At 46.2% G+C, this 17,324-nt stretch overlaps 1 protein-coding gene across 5 annotated transcripts in view; it reads left to right on the top strand.

Moving 5' to 3' along the window:
• Positions 1 to 17,324, top strand: part of kiaa1328 (KIAA1328 ortholog) — a 356,647-nt gene that overhangs the window by 264,378 nt on the left and 74,945 nt on the right. For 3 of the 5 annotated variants that reach the window (XM_068031551.1, XM_068031569.1, XM_068031559.1), the window contains 2 exons: positions 44 to 240; positions 11,546 to 11,654. The exons of 1 other annotated variant lie outside the window; for it this stretch is intronic. In XM_068031551.1, coding sequence (XP_067887652.1) covers positions 44 to 240; positions 11,546 to 11,654 — 306 coding nt within the window. The remainder of the gene's footprint in view (positions 1 to 43; positions 241 to 11,545; positions 11,655 to 17,324) is intronic. One more of the 5 variants, XM_068031579.1, reaches the window with a different exon arrangement.

Here is a 17,324-nt window from a genome sequence, read left to right as displayed (position 1 = left end):
AATTTGGAGATGTGAGTCTAAGATTTGATGACTCTTTTTGCAGGTACTTAAAGTCAGGGGATGATCTTGACAATGGTCATTTGCAACATCAGGAACAAAATGTTAAGGCATCAACTATAGAACCATTGGAAAGATTAAATGCTGGAAACAAGGCGATAGAACCTTTTGATCCAGAATCGGATGCTTTTAGGGGTACAGCTTCTTTATGCCCTGCTGAAGATCAAAATAGACAACAAATAGGTAACCATTTTTATCCTTTTTGCACACGATTAACATCTGTGATTTCTACAATAGCTGTTGATCATAATTTCGAAGAATTTAAACTTCCATGAAGTACGTGAACTGTTATAAAAATTACCCCTTATTTAGTACACAGCCCTTGGATCAGGGAAGCAACTGTTCTGGCTTTGAGATTCGGAAGTGCTGAATAACACAAGGTCTGTAATGAAAAAGGTCCTTTTTTGCCTATCAAATCTGTTCCTTCTGTAGACCTTATCATGAACTCTACCTCACCTACTTAATCACTTGAGAAAAATTCTCTGCAGAAATAGTGCCTGATTACCAGACGTAAGGGTGCAGAATTGCCCATTCCTATTTTTCCACTAATCAACTCCAGAATGCTGCTGTTCAAGATTATCACTCCAGTATCAGAATATTTTGTAATCCATGGAATATTTGATGACCTCAGTATATATCTATGTCTGCTCCAATGATTTAGTCTTGACCTGAATCAGATGCTTATCCAGCAGTTTTTAGATCAATGGCATTAGCATGAACTGCTTTTGCCTGGCTGTTAGTCCACATAGCCATTGTCCTTTAGGGGAAAAAAATCTGTCACCTCAAATCCCCTGTGAGGCACATCAATTTTGAATTGCATTCCCTAGTTGGTGTACACAGTCCATGAGAACAGTATATCATCTGTAAAATAAAATTTGAAGAGCAGGGATGAGAGCATTGTCTTATGATGAGCAGCTGAGTAAATTGAGCCAATGCTCTCTGAAGTTTAGAAGTATGAGCGGTGATCTCATTGAAACATAAGAGATTCTGAAGGAGCATGACAGGGTAGACACTAAGAGATTGTTTCTCCTGACTGGGGAATCTGGAACATGGGGCACAGTTGCAGGATAAGGGTTGATTATTAGGACTGAGGTGAGAAATTTCTTCACTCAGAGATTGTGAATCTTTGGAATGGATGGTTCATCATTGAGTATATTCAAGGCTAGGATAGATAGATTTTTGAACTCAAGGAATCAAGGGATATGGGGCAAAAACAAGAAATGCTGGATTCACTCAGCAGGTCTGGCAGCATCTGTGGAAAGAGAAGCAGAGTTAACGTTTCGGGTCAGTGACCCTTCTTCGGAACGGGATATGGGGAGTAGGAGGGAAAGTGGAGTTGAGGCAAAAGATGAGGCAAGGCTCATTTCCCAGCGGAGCAGCAGGAGAAGGTAGCGACTCTTCGGTGGGTGAGTGAAGGCATCAGGAGCTGTGTTTTAAAAGTAAGTACTTACTGTTTTACTTACTGTTTTCCTTGTCTTTGAGTTTCTTTTGGCGCCGGAGGAACCGGAAGCTGGTCGGCAGCGAGGACTCCTGGGTAGGTATTTTCCTTAAAGGTGCGGAGCTGAGTAAACCCGAGACCCTTTTTACCCTCCTCCTCTAACCAAAAAGGACTGAGCAGGTAAGCTATTTACTGTTTTTGTTAATATCTATAGTTGTACTTAACTAAGGGGTAATTGAATAAAAGAAATGGCAGCCAGTGTAGTGTATTGCTCCTCCTGCAGAATGTTCGAGGTGAGGGAAACCTCCGGTGGCCCTGCCGACTTCACCTGCTGGAAGTGCATCCGTCTCCAGCTCCTATCAGACCGTGTTAGGGAATTGGAGCTGGAGCTGGATGAACTGAGGATCATTCGGGAAGCTGAGGGGTTGATAGATAGAAGCTACACGGAGGTCGTTACTCCACAAATCAAAGGCAGCTGGGTAACAGTTAGAGGTGGGAAGAGGTCAGTGCAGGGATCTCCTGTGGTCGTTCCCCTCAACAACAAGTATACAGTTTTAGATACTGTTGGGGGGGACGGCCTATCGGGGGCAGGCTGCAGTGACCGGGCCTCTGGCACGGGGTCCTGCACTGTGGCTCAGAAGGGAAGGAGGGAGAATGGGAGAGCACTAGTCATCGGGGACTCGATGGTGAGGAGTACGGACAGGCGGTTCTGTGGGCGCAGGCGAGACGCACGGATGGTTTGTTGCCTCCCTGGTGCCAGGGTCCGTGATGTTTGTGATCGCGTCTTCAGGATCCTTAAAGGGGAGGGGGAGCAGCCAGAGGTCGTGGTGCACATTGGCACCAACGACGTAGGAAGGAAGGGTGGCACAGATGTTAGAAGTGAGTTTAGGGAGTTAGGCTGGAAGCTGAAAGCTCGGACGGACAGAGTTGTTATCTCTGGTTTGTTGCCGGCGCCACGTGATAGTGAGGCTAGGAATAGGGAGAGAGCACAGCTGAACACGTGGCTGCAGGAATGGTGTAGGAGGGAGGGCTTCCAGTTCTTGGATAATTGGACTGCATTCTGGGGAAGATGGGACCTGTTCAAACAGGACGGGCTGCATCTGAACCAGAGGGGCACCAATATCCTGGGAGGGAGGTTTGCTAGTACTGTTCGGGAGGGTTTAAACTAGTTTGGGAGGGGGATGGGAACCGGACTTGTAATCCAGGGACCAGTGGGTCCACTCAGAAAGACAAAGAGTGTAGTGAGGTATTGGGGAAGGTAGCACTGTCACAGAGGACAGATGGGCACGGAGAAGGGTTAAAGTGCGTATACTTCAACGCAAGAAGCATCAGGAATAAGGTGAGTGAACTGAAGGCGTGGATGGGCACTTGGGACTACGATGTTGTGGCCATCACTGAAACGTGGATAGGTGAGGGGGAGGAATGGTTTTTGGAGGTACCTGGTTATAGATGTTTTCATAAGATTAGGAATGGTGGTAAAAGAGGTGGGGGGGTGGCATTGTTAGTTAGAAATAGTGTAACAACTGCTGAAAGAATTTTCGAGGAGGATCTGCCGACTGAGGCACTGTGGGTTGAGGTCAGGAACAGGAAAGGAGCAGTCACCTTGATGGGAGTTTTCTATAGGCCCCCCAATAGCAGCAGGGAGGTGGAAGAGCAGATTGGGAAACAGATTTTGGAAAGGAGCAGAAGTCACAGGGTAGTAATTATGGGGGATTTCAACTTCCCAAATATTGATTGGCAACTCTTTAGATCGAATAGTTTGGATGGGGTAGTGTTTGTGCAGTATGTCCAGGAAGCTTTTCTGACTCAGTATGTAGACTGCCCGACCAGAGGGGAGGCAATATTGGATTTGGTACTAGGTAATGAACCAGGGCAAGTGATAGAGCTGTTGGTGGGCGAGCACTTTGGAGATAGTGATCACAATTCTGTAGCATTCACTGTGGTAATGGAGAGGGATAGGTATGTGCAACAGGGCAAGGTTTACAATTGGGGGAAGGGTAGATATGATGCTGTCAGGCAGGAACTGAGGAGCATAAGTTGGGAGCATATGCTGGCAGGGAAGGGCACGGTCGAAATGTGGAACTTTTTCAAGGAGCAGATAGTAGGGGCCATTGATAAGCATGTCCCTGTCAGACAGGGAAGGGATGGTCATGTGAGGGAACCGTGGTTGACAAGAGAGGTTGAGAGTCTTGTTAGGAAGAAGAAGGATGCGTATATAAAGTTGAGGAAAAAGGGCACAGGCATAGCTCTGGAGGGATACAAGATGGCCAGGAAGGATCTGAAGAAAGGGATTAGGAGAGCTAAGAGAGGGCATGAAAAATGCTTGGCGGGTAGGATAAAAGAAAACCCCAAGGCCTTTTACGCGTATGTCAGAAATATGAGGATGACTAGGGGGACCATAGGTCCGGTCAAGGACAATAGCGGGAGACTGTGTGTTGAGCCGGAAGAGATAAGTGAGGTTTTGAATGAGTACTTCTCTTCGGTATTTACGAATGAGAAGGGGTGTATTACTGAAGAGGACGGTGGGAAGCAGACTGGTAAGCTCGAGGAAGTGCTCGTTAGGAGGGAAGATGTGTTGGGGTTTTTGAATAACTTGAAGATAGACAAGTCTCCCGGGCCTGACGGGGTATATCCAAGGATGTTATGGGAAGCAAGGGATGAAATTGCAGAGCCGCTGGCAATGATCTTTTCATCTTCTCTGCTGACGGGGGTGGTACCAGGTGATTGGAGGGTGGCAAATGTTGTGCCCCTGTTCAAGAAAGGGAATAGGAACAACCCTGGGAATTACAGGCCAGTTAGTCTTACTTCGGTGGTAGGCAAGTTGATGGAAAAGGTGCTGAGGGATAGGATTTCTGAGCATCTGGAAAGACACTGCTTGATTCGGGACAGTCAGCACGGTTTTGTGAGGGGTAGGTCTTGCCTCACAAGCCTGATTGAATTCTTTGAGCAGGTGACCAAGCAAGTGGATGAGGGTAAACCAGTGGATGTGGTGTACATGGATTTTAGTAAGGCATTTGATAAGGTCCCCCATGGTAGACTTATGGAGAAAGTCAGGAGGCATGGGATAGTGGGGAATGTGGCCAGTTGGATTAAGAATTGGCTAACTGATAGAAGGCAGAGAGTGGTCTTAGATGGTAAATACTCAGCCTGGAGCCCAGTTACCAGTGGCGTGCCGCAGGGATCAGTTCTGGGTCCTATCCTGTTTGTGATTTTTATTAACGACTTGGATGAGGAAGTCGAAGGGTGGGTCAGTAAATTTGCAGATGATACAAAGGTTGGTGGAGTTGTGGATACCGAGGAGGGCTATTGTCGTCTGCAAAGGGACTTGGATAGGTTGCAGTGCTGGGCTGAAAAGTGGCAGATGGAGTTTAACCCTGAAAAGTGTGAGGTCGTCCATTTTGGAAGGACAAACATGAATGCAAAATACTGGGTTAACGGTAGGGTTCTTGGGCATGTGGAGGAGCAGAGAGACCTTGGGGTCTATGTGCATAGATCATTGAAAGTTGCAACTCAAGTGGATAGGGCTGTGAAGAAGGCATATGGGGTGTTAGCGTTCATTAGCAGAGGGATTGAATTTAAGAGCCGTGAGGTGATGATGCAGCTGTACAGGACCTTGGTAAGGCCTCATTTGGAGTACTGTGTGCAGTTCTGGTCGCCTCATTTTAGGAAGGATGTGGAAGCCTTGGAGAGGGTGCAGAGGAGATTTACCAGGATGTTGCCTGGAATGGAGAATAAGTCTTACGAGGAAAGGCTGAACATTCTAGGCCTCTTCTCATTAGAAAGGAGAAGGATGAGGGGTGACATGATAGAGGTTTATAAGGTGATCAGGGGAATAGATAGGGTAGACAGTCAGAAACTTTTTCCCCGGGTGGAGCAAAGCGTTACAAGGGGTCATAAATTTAAGGTGAAGGGTGGGAGATATAAGGGGGATGTCAGGGGAAGGTTCTTTACCCAGAGAGTGGTCGAGGCATGGAATGCCTTGCCCGGGGAAGTTGTTGAGTCAGAAACTTTAGGGACTTTCAAAAGGCTTTTGGATAGGTATATGGATAAAGGAGAATGATGGGGTATAGATTAAATTGTCCTTGACAGAGGACAAAGGATCGGCACAACATTGTGGGCCGAAGGGCCTGTTCTGTGCTGTATGTTCTATGTTCTATCAGCCATGATTGTATTGAATAGCAAAGCAGGCTCGAGCAGCCAAATGGTCTACTCCTGCTCCTATTTCTTATGTTCATATGTGATCTGCACCAAGAGTTTGACTGAAAATCAGTGATCTAGGTGCCTTTTATGGACCCCAGATTTGGTCAATATTTCTTTCAACTTTTGTCTATTTCCAGGAAGGTCAAATAAAAAGATGCTTTATAAATTAGTGCTGAGCTAGTCTAAAATGTTGTTTCTTCCTAAGATTAAGTCTTCTGATGCCTAGTTCCACAGCTACTCCCACAAGAGGAGGTGAGCCAAGAGAAATTGATAAAGTGAGACATTTGATTTGACCCACTGTCTGACTTCATCGCCTTTTAAGTTCAAGTTGCAATTGATGCTGAAGCTATACTGAACAAGCCTGTGTAAAGTGCTGGTGCTAAAAAGAAAGTATTTGTTTGGAGATCTTTCAGCTGGTCTTCTAATTCAGCTTCGAGGAAAGGATTAGGAGAGATGATCTTAGATTCCATCTTTGTTCTGCTCATTAGTGTAGTTAAGCAATACTGACCTAGTGCTGATGCTGATACATTTGGGAGTGTGTTTGCCTAAGTACATAGAAAGCATAACTTTCAGATAACCCTTCGCCTGAGCTCATGCACTCTCTGTTTAATTCAATTCCCCAGGAATGCTTACTGTAATTGTAAGTAATAATTTAGTGCACAAATTTTTCAAAACAAAAAGGGTCTATAATTTTTTTTATTCATTCATGGGATGTGGGTGTCACTGAATAGGCCAGCAATTGTTGCCCATCCCTAATTGCCCTTGAGAAGGTGGTGGTGAGCTGCCTTCTTGAACCGCTGCAGTTCATGTAGGGTAGGTACACCCATAGTGCCGTTAGGAAGGGAGTTCCAGGATTTTGACCTAGTGACAGTGAAGTAATGCCGATATAGTTCCAAGTCAGGATAATGTGTGGCTTGGAGGGGAACTTGCAGGTGGTGGTGTTCCCAACCATTTGCTGCCCTTATCCTTCTAGGTGGTAGAGGTCACGGGTTTGGAAGGTACTGTCTAAGGAGCCTTGGTGCAATACTGTGGTGCATCTTGTAGATGGTACAAACTGCTGCCACTGTGCGACAGTGATGGAGGGAGTGAATGTTTGTAAATGGGGTGCCAATCAAGCTGGCTGCTTTGTCCTGGATGGTGTCGAGCCTCTTGAGTGTTGTTGGAGCTGCACCCATCCAGGCAAGTGGAGAGTATTCCATCACACTCCTGACTTGTGCCTTGTAGATGGTGGACAGGCTTTGAGGAGTCAGGAGGTGAGTTACTCGCCACAGGATTCCTAGCCTCTGACCTGCTCTTGTATCCACGGTATTTATATGGCTACTCCAGTTCAGTTTCAGGTCAATGGTAACTCCCAGGACGTTGAGAATGGGGGATTCAGCAATGGTAATGCCATTGAATGTCAAAGGGAGATGGTTAGACTCTCCCTTGTTGGAGATAGTCATTGCCTGGCACTTGTGTGGCGCGAATGTTACTTGCCACTTATCAGCGCAAGCCAGGATACTGTTCAGGTCTTGCTGCATTTCTACACTGACTGATTCAGTATCTGAGGAGTCACAAATGGTGCTGAACATTGTGCAATCATCAGCGAACATCCCCACTTCTGACCTTATGATTGAAGGAAGGTCATTGATGAAGCAGCTGAAGAAGGTTGGGCCTAGGACACTATTCTGAGGAACTCCTGCATTGATGTCCTGTAGTTGAGATGATTGACCTCCAACAACCACAACCATCTTCCTTTGCGCTAGGTATGACTCCAACCAGCAGAGAGTTTTCGCCCTGATTCCCATTGACCTCAGTTTTGCTAGGGCTCCTTGATGCCATACTCGGTCAAATGCTGCCTTGATGTCAAGGGCAGTCACTCTCACCTCACCGCTTGAGTTCAGCTCTTTTGTCCATGTTTGAACCAAGGCTGTAATGAAGTCAGGAGCTGAGTGGCCATGGCGGACCCAGACTGAGCGTCATTGAGCAGGTTATTGCTAAGCAGGTGCTTGATGGCTTGCACGGACACGGTGGGCCGAAGGATCTATTTCTGTACTGTATAACTCTATGACTGTGACTCTAAGTGCCGCTTGATAGCACTATCGACGACACCTTCCATCACTTTACTGATCATTGAGAGTAGACTGATGGGGTAATTGGCTGGGTTTTACTCGTCCTGCTTTTTGTCTACAGCACATACCTGGGCAATTTTCCACATTGCCAGGTAGATACCCGTGTTTTACTGGAACAGCTTGACTAGGTTTGAGGTAAGTTCTGGAGCACTGGTCTTCAGTACTATTGTTGGAATGCTGTCAGGGTCCTTGGCCTTTGCAGTATCCAGTGCCTTCAGTTGTTTCTTGATATTACGCGGAGTGAATCGAATTGGCTGAAGACTGGCATCTGTGATGCTGGGGACTTCAGGAGGAGGCCAAGACGGATCATCAACTTGGCACTTCTGGCTGAAGATTGTTGCAAATGCTTCAGCCTTATCTTTTGCACTGATGTGCTGGGCTCCCCCATCATTGAGGATGGAAATATTTGTGGAGCCACCTCCTCCAGTTCGTTGTTTAATTGTCTATCACCGTTCACGACTGAATGTGGCAGGACTGCAGAGCTTAGATCTGATCTGTTGGTTATGGGATCTCTTAGCTCTGTCTATCGCATGCTGGTTAAGCTGTTTGGCATGCAAGTAGTCCTGTGTTGTAGCTTCACCAGGTTGACACCTCATTTTGAGTTATGTCTGGTACTGCTCCTGGCGTGCCCTCCTGCACTCTTCATTGAACCAGGGTTGGTCCCCCAGCTTTATGGTAATGGTAGAGTGGAGGATATGCCGGGCCATGAGGTTACAGATTGTGGTTGAGTACAATTCTGCTGCTGCTGATGGCCCACAGCGCCTCATGGATGCCCAGTTTTGCATTGCTAGATCTGTTCGAAATCTATCCCATTTAGCACGGTGATAGTGCCACTCAACATGATGGAGGGTATCCTCAATGTGAAGGCAGGACTTCGTCTCCACAAGGACTATGCGGTGGTCACTCCTGCCAGTACTCTCATGGACAGATGCATATGCGGCAGGCAGATTGGTGAGGACGAGGTTAAGTATGTTTTTCCCTCGTGTTGGTTCCCTCACCACTTGCCGCAGATGCAGTCTAGCAGCTATGTCTTTTATGACTCGACGGCCAGCTCGGTCCGTAGTGGTGCTACCGAGCCACTCTTCGTGATGGACATTGAAGTCCCCCACCCAGAGCACATTCTGCACCCTTGCCACCCTCAGTGCTTCTTCCAGGTGGTGTTCAACATGGAGGAGTACTGATTCATCAACTGAGGGAGGGCGGTAGATGGTAATCAGCAGGAGGTTTCCTTGCCTATGTTTGACCTGATGCCATGAGACTTCATAGGGTCCGGAGTCAATGTTGAGGACTCTCAGGGCGACTCCCTCCCTACTGTATACCATTGTGCCGCCACCTCTGCTGGGTCCGTCCTGCCGATGGGAAAGGACATACACGGGGATTGTGATGGCGGTGTCTAGGACGTTATCTGTCGGGTATGATTCTGTGAGTATGACTATGTCAGGCTGTTGCTTGACTAGCCTGTGGGACAGCTCTCCCAACTTTGGCACAAGCCCCCAAATGTTAGTAAGGAGGACTTTGCAGGGTTGACAGGGCTGGGATTGCTGTGGTCGTTTCCGGTGCCTAGGTCGATGCCGGGTTGTCCGTCCGGTTTCATTCTTTATTGACTTTGTAGCGGATAGATACAACTGAGTGGCTTGCTAGGCCATCTCAGAGTGCATTTAAGAGTCAACCACATTGCTGTGGGTCTGGATTCCCATGTAGGCCAAACCAGGTAAGGACAGCAGGTTCCTTCCCTAAAGGGCATTTGCAAAATTAATGCCTGGATAGGAAGAATAGCAGTATGCACTTTAAGACTTGAATATTGCTGAAAATAGAGACATGTTGTCGAAGCTTTTCGTCTTGCACTCATCATGACAACCCGCAAGAATACCAATATAAGGGAAAACAACAACTTTACACTGTTTGAGAAGTGAGTGCTGATTAGTTGGCAAATGAACTCTGATTGGTAGAGGCGTTGCCATGGAGAATGCACCAGTTTATGGTGACTGACAGTTAACTGCCAACCTTTGTTTGAAATTTAAACCAGGCAGTTTGACTCTAATTGGTTAAGGCATTGCCCTGAGGAATGAACCAGCGAATAGCTGTCACTTATTTTGTTTAGCTGAAACAGGTGCAATGTGTGTACATGTTCTTTCTGTCTGCAAAGAACAGGGCTCTGTATATTAATGTATGTAGCTTCCAGTACATGCTAATAAGCCAGACTGTGAGCCCTACTGACAATCCTAAATTGGTTGTCAGCTTAATTCTTAGCACACTGAGGATTATTTAGCAAATGTTGTCCAATTGCCGAATCACATTGAACCATAAAAAGTGTAAGGCACAGAACGAGGCCACTTAGCCCATCGCGTCTGTGCCGGCCGAAAAACAATCCACCGATTCTCATCCCAAATTCCAGCATTTGGTGCATAGCCCTGCAGATTACAGCACTTGAGGTGCATATCCAGACTCCTTTTGAATGAGTTTGAGGGTTTCTGCCTCAACTATCCTTTCGGGAAGTGAGTTCCAGACCCCCACCACCCTCTGGGTGAAAATGTTTTTCCTCATCTCTCCTCTAATTTTTCTACCGATCACTTTAAATCTATGCCCCCTCATCACTGACTTCTCTGCCAAGGTAAATAGACCCTTCACCTCCACTTCATCCAGGCGCCTCAAAATTTTTTACATTTCAATTAGAGCTCCACCCAACCTTCGCTGATCCAAGGAGAACAACCCCAGCCTATCCAATCTTTCCTCATAGCTGTAATTTTCCAGTCCTGGTAACATCCTCATAAATTTCCATTGTACCCTCTCTAGTGCAATTGCATCCTTTCTGTAATGAGGTGACGTGAACTGCACACCGTACCCAAGTTGTGGCCGAACCAATGAGTTATACAGTTCCAGCATAACCTCCCCACTCATATTCTATATCTCAGCTAATAAAGGAAAGGGTTCCATATGGATTCTTAACCACCTTTCGACCTGTCCTGCTACCTTCTGGGATCTGTGGATATTCACTCCGAGGTCCCTCACTTCTTCTACACTTCAGTATTTTCTCATTAATTGTGTATTCCTTTGCCTTGTTTCACCTCCCCAAATGCATCACCTCACACTTCTCCAGGTTGAATTCCACTTTTCTGCCCATCTGACCAGACCATCAATATCTCCCTGCAGCCTACAGCTATCCTCCTCACTATCTACCACAGGGCTAATCTTTGTGTCGTCTGCAAACTTCTTGATCATGCCCTCTCCCTTTACATCCTAATCATTAATGTATACTACAAAAAACACGGGACCCAGTGCTGTACCCTGCGGAACGCTACTGGAAACAGCCCTCCAGTCGCAAAAACAGCTGTAAAACAATTACCCTTTGTTTCCTGCCACTGAGCCAATTTTGTTTCCACCTTGCTGCATTTCCCTGGATCCTATGGGATTTTATTTTTTTAACCCGTCACATCTAATGTTGGACACTGTGTTTTGAGTTTTGCAAGAATGGGCTGGTAGGGTACAGCCTCTACCTTGCCCGTTGCGAACAGCAGAAACGCTTTTGTGTTTGATACGATCCGCCAGTCTTTGGGACGTACGGCCTATATACCTAGCATCACGCTGGTGTTGAAATTCATATATCACATTACTCATTACTCACTTGTATGATAGGCAGTTCTCTGCTACCAAATGACTATTTTAAGACTACATGAAAAGGCACTAGTGAACTGAATTTTAGAGATGCTGTTCTCAATTAACTTCATGGCTTTTTGCATAGGGGCTCCTTCGCTTTCTAAAAAGGATGCGGCTACCTCGCCTGTTCTAGTGTTTAATAAAGATGAACGAGTCAGCACAGCAACATCACCCTTTTGGGCTGAATCATCAAGGTAGGTTGCTAGCCAAATTTTATTTTTTAATTTTTGCTATGATGGACCTCCAACTTTAACATGTGAACAATTGTGTTTTCTGAAACAGTAAGCCTCATGGTTACAGTATTAGACAAGCAACCTCGAGGTCTTAAGTTCAAATCCGAGCATGAAGTTAAGAAATTAACTTAAATAAAACTGGTGATTTGTGGGCTGGCACCAAGAAAATGTTATCATGAAAGTTGCTGGAGTGTCATAAAAACTCAGGTGTTTTACTGTTTTTCCCCCCAAGGAAGGGACCGACAACACTTACCTACTACCTACTGCGGCCTACATGTGACTCCAGTCCCACACATGTGATTGGCTCTTAATACCCTCAAGGCATTGGAGATGTATAAGCCCACCTCCCAAGGAAAAATAGAAGTACAGTACATGTTTGATTACTCCAAAGTGCAACTTTAAAAACGAACACAACTGCTGGGCTTTTTTTTTACATTCATTCACAGATTGTGAGTGCTACTAGCAAGGCCAGCATTTATTGTCCATTAACAATTGAAATTGAGAAGGTGGTGGTGAGCTGCCCCTTGGGCCACTACAATTCATATGGTTAAGATACTCCCACAGTATTGTTAGGGAGGATTTTGATCCAGCAAGGATGAAGGAACAACAATATATTTCCAAGTCATGATGGGGTGTGACTAGGAGGGGAACTTGGAACTGGTGGTGTTCCCGTACCCCGCTATCCTGTCCTTCTAGGTGGTAAAGGTCACGGGTTTGGGAGGTGCTGTCGAAGGAGCTGACGAATCAGCACTCCTTCATGTTGAATATCATTTGGAAGAAGCACTGAGGGCAACAAGGACACAGAATGTACTCTGGGTGGGGGACTTCAACATGCATCACTAAATGTGGCTCAGTAATATCACATTGACTAAGTTGGCTGATTCCTGAAGGACATATCTGCCAGACTGGGCCTGCAGCAGGTGGTGAGACAACTAACGAGGGAAAAATGGTGTGTGCCCTCGTGTGTGACCTTGTCCTCTGCAGGCCACTCGTACCCAGTATCTCACTATGTGCAGATCCTGCCTTTAAGCGATCCTCTGAATGACACAGGTCAATATCTGAGTTGATGGCTGCAAGTGTGAGAGCGAGTGACAGTGTTTCTTCTTCTTCACTGTCATCCTGCTCTTCCATCACTGCCTGGCCAGATTGCAGTTCTTGAGTATCTGTAAAGACAAAGGCATAAGTGTCGGGTTGCAGTGAAGGGAGGGAGTGTTGAAGTAAGAGATGCATGCTTACACCATCTGCAGCTCGTAAATCAGAGGTGATTGTTGGATGTGAGAAAGAGGATTAGGTATGAGCATACCATCATTTTTGATGATTTCAGGCCTCAGCCATGGCTGCTTGAATGATGATGACCACTGTCTCCTTCATTGGGGTAAGGACATGCAGTCAGTTCGGTGTGACTGCCTCCGGCAATGCGCCACCTTGTCCCGTTGGGTGATGTGGCTGTCACGATTATATAGCTGGCAGAGTGCGCAAGCTGTGAGATGTAAGTGTGAGGCAAGCAGCAGTGCAAAGTGTGTGAGGATGAGGTGAAGCTATGACATAGTCAGGATTGATGGAGATTGTTGGTAGTTGATTGAGAGTATGGGGAATTGAGCTGTGTGAGAGACTGGTGGTGGAATTGTTGGGATATAGCATTTGAAGATACATTCAATGACATTGAACACTGGAGTGAGGTTATTGACCTTTTTGCGGGTACTGCATCCAGATCTTCATGCCTCGGCTCCTGGAATTGACAGCCACAGTTATCTGGTCACACTGCCTTCTGCAAGTTTGGCTGGAGGGCCTCCTGGCCCCTCGTAGTAAGATCACATCTCTCCTCTCCCCCCTCCTGCACCAAGACCTCCAGTGCCATGTTTGAAAATCTTTGAGCCCTTCCTCTGCCATGTTGTGCCATTGAGTGTTCATGAAGAGAGATTGGGGAAATTGGGCATGTATTCTCTAGAGTTTCGGAGAATGAGAGGTGATCTCATTGAAACCTACAAAATACTTAAAGGGATAGACAGGGTAGATGTAGCTAAGATGTTTCCCCTGGTTGGGGAGTCTAGAACCAGGGGACACAATTTCAAAATAAGGGAGAAGCTACTTAGGACTGAGATGAGGATAAATTTATTTACTCAGAGGGTTGTGAATCTTTGGAATTCTGTACCCCAGAGGGCTGTAGATGCTCAGTCATTGACTATGTTTAAAGCAGAGATTGACAGATTTCTAAATACCAATGACATAAGTGGATATGGGGATAGTGTGGAAAAATGCATCGAAGTGGATGATCAGCCATGATCATATCGAATGGCGGAGCAGGCTTTTAGGGCCGAATGGCCTACTCCTGCTCCTATTTTCTATGCTTCTATAATGACTTCTCACCTTTGCTCCAGCCAGAATGCACCTCCCTTTTAAAAGGTGCAGGCTAGCTTTAACTTGTGCTAGTCTCTCAATATTTTGCACCCCCTAGTCAGGCATGCAGCCACTTAACACTACACTTAGCATTGCCTGCAGGCGGCTGCAATCATTTAAACTCTGAGGCGTTGCAATCCCCTCACCCATTTTCATGTCATGTCCAATTTTGCAGCCTAAGTGTCTAAATGAGGTAGAGGGACAGAGGGATCTGGGAGTTACAGCTGCACAAATCACTCAAAGTTGCAACACAGGTTAATGAGGCTATTTATTTCTAGAGTGATAAAATTAAAAGCAGAGACATTGGGCTGAATTTCGCAGACCTCGCCCCCCCCTCCCCCCCCCCCCCCACCAACGTCGGGGTTCATGACAGTGGGGGGGGGGCTGGAAAATGCCTTCAGGAGAGGGCTGCTACACACCCTGACGCCAGGAGGGCCCGGCCCAATATTGCCGGAGGAGGTGTGGCCCCCACTCCTCCCCCACCCCCGTCGTTTGATGACTGGGCTCCCCCATTAACATATTTAAATAAATTAAAATTAATGAATTAATCATACCTACGCCGCCGTCTAGCATCCCGCTGCAATCTTCCTGCCGCTGGCCGGTACTCCCGCACCTTCGGATCCCTGCCCGGGGAAACGAGGCGGGACGCTTGTGGGTAGAGGGGAGGAGGTAAGTTTATCTGTGCGGGATGTGGGGCGGGGTCAAAGTAACATCATTGGTGTAGGGGATGGTGCGAAGAGTAAGTTTATGACGTGTAAATTTATGCACTTTGTGGGTGGAGATCAAGTGGACAAGGGAAGTGTTAAGGGGGGAAAAGTAAATGTATTTAAAAAAAAAAAAAAATTTTATTAACTGTATCTTTAACTATTTTAATTTAACGGCAGGGCTCAAAGCCCTTTAAAAACGGCTTCAACGCCTGCAGTTGATGCCATTGCCGGGGATGGACAGCCCGCCCCTCCACATGATCGTGGGGGCGGGGAGGGAGCGGCACGCCCCGGCTATTTAAATCAGCCACCGCGCTTGGAGTACTCTGAACAGTTATGGTCTCCATGTTATCAAAAGGCGATTGGGGTGCTGGAGAAGGTAACAAGAAGATTTACTACAATTAGTAACAGGCTGGGGCTCTTTCATCTAAAAAAGAGAAGACTGAGGGGTACCTGGTAGAGATCTTTTGGATTATGACAGGATTTGATGGGACAGACATCTCTATTTGTGGGGCAGACCAAAGCTAGAGGCCATAAATATAAGATAGTCGCTATTAAATTTATTAGGGAATGCAGGAGAAACATCTTTACCCAGAGCATGGTTAGAATGTGGAATTCACTACCACAAGAAGTCATTGAGGCGACTAAATAGATGCATTAAAGGGGAAGCTATATAGCCAGATGAGGGAGAAAGGGATAGAGGGATATGTTGATAGGGTTAGATGAGGAAGAGTGGGAGGAGGATTGTGTGGAGCATAAGCACCCACACAAACCTGTTCAGCCAACACCTGTTTTTGTGCTGTAATTATTTTGTAATACTTTGTAAGATGAAGGTTTACTTTATAATTCGTGTTATATAATTTTTGATCTACTACAAGATTGGCAATGTTAAACCTAAAATTGCAGTCTGAGTCGAGACGGCCTGGGCTGGATGTCCGGCCAAGGGACTGGAAACGGGTGGAACTGGACTGTATCTGTATTTTGCCCCATTTTTAAGCCCTAACCACTTCATGATGAGGGAGCTATTTTCCGTCCACGATCCTCTGTGCGAAGGAGCTGTCAGGAGAATTCTTCGAGTAACTGCAGGAATTCTGCCCTTGAGGTCTTGGCCACGCTCATGTCAACTGTGTTCTGGTGCGAGTCCAACTAAGCAATCACACCTAGCCGCCTCCTATGCTGTAACCATTTTATGTTTTAGAAAGCCTAGAAGCTGAATCAATTGAGGTGTGTAAAAGAAAAATAGATACTTGAGGAATAAAGGTATTCAGGGATATGGTGAAACGGAGTAATTTTGGATTAAAACAATAGAGATGCTGTAGCCAACAAAACAGTCAAGCATGCTCCGTGGACCAATTGGCTTACTCCCATTCCTTCAGAAAGAAATAGGTGGAAAAATCAAACAGTATTTTTATGACACACAGCAAAAGGCAAAGTACACTCTCTCTCTACCAGCTTGTAAAAATCTGAAGCTGCAATTTATGCTCAGCATTTTACGGTAGATTAAACTTTCATAAGTCAAACTTTTGCAGGGCTGATACTATCTATTTAGTTTTAGGCATTTGCCATAATAAGCATGTTAGCATGTAAACACCAAATTTATTTTTTAATTGATCTCTCTTCCTACTAACACTTTTGTCAACATTACCAGGCACAGTAGCTATGTTAGTACAAAAGCAAAATACTGCAGATGCTGGAAATCTGAAATATAAACAAAAAATGCAGGAAATACTCAGGTTTGGCAGCATGTGTGGAGAGAGAAGCGGAGTTAACTGTTTAGGTCTGTGACCTTTCATCAGAACAGTAGCTATGTTACTGGACTAGCAATCCAGAAACATGTGCTAATAATCCCAGACATGAGTTCAAATCCCACCATAGCAGTTTGTGAATTTGAATTTAGCATGATGACTATGAAGCTATTAGATTGTTGTGAAAAAACAACTGGTTCACTAACGCCCTTTAGAAAGAAAACCTGCTGTCCTTATCTGGTCCAGCCTTGTATGCGACCCACAGCAATATGGCTGACTGCTGTCTGAAATGACCTAGCAAGCCACTCCAGTGTATCAAACCATTACCAAAAAATACAATAAGAATAAAACCAGACAGACCACTCGGCATCGACCTAGGCATTGGATTTGGACACGGCAAAGGCAGGCCCAACTCTGTCAACTTTGCAAACTCCTCTTCGCTATCGTTTGAGGACTTATGCCAAAATAAGGAAAGTTGTTCCAGAGACTAGTCAAGCCTGACAAACAGGGCAGAATTTTCTTGTGGGCTTCAGGACCTCGACGCCGGGACCAAATGGGGGTCCCGAGCCTATGCTTGCGAGCAGCGAGACTGTTGCCGGAGTCTTCCTGGAGGCAGCCTCCTAATTGGCTACCTCCTAGCCTGCTGTCCAGTTAAGGGTGGGCTCCTGATGCAGCCAGCCCAATCAAAGAGCTGGCTGCTTTCGAGCCTCAGCAGCCCAGCCGAGGGAGGTGGGCGCTACTGAAGCAGGTAAGGGACTGCGAGGGTGCCTCAAAATGGAGACACC

Source organism: Heterodontus francisci, chromosome 1 (genome assembly GCF_036365525.1).
Source record: "Heterodontus francisci isolate sHetFra1 chromosome 1, sHetFra1.hap1, whole genome shotgun sequence".
In the NCBI taxonomy this organism is placed as follows: Eukaryota; Metazoa; Chordata; class Chondrichthyes; order Heterodontiformes; family Heterodontidae; genus Heterodontus; species Heterodontus francisci.
The sequence above is the reverse complement of the archived record's forward strand: the minus strand, read 5'-3'. Positions and strand labels throughout refer to the sequence as shown.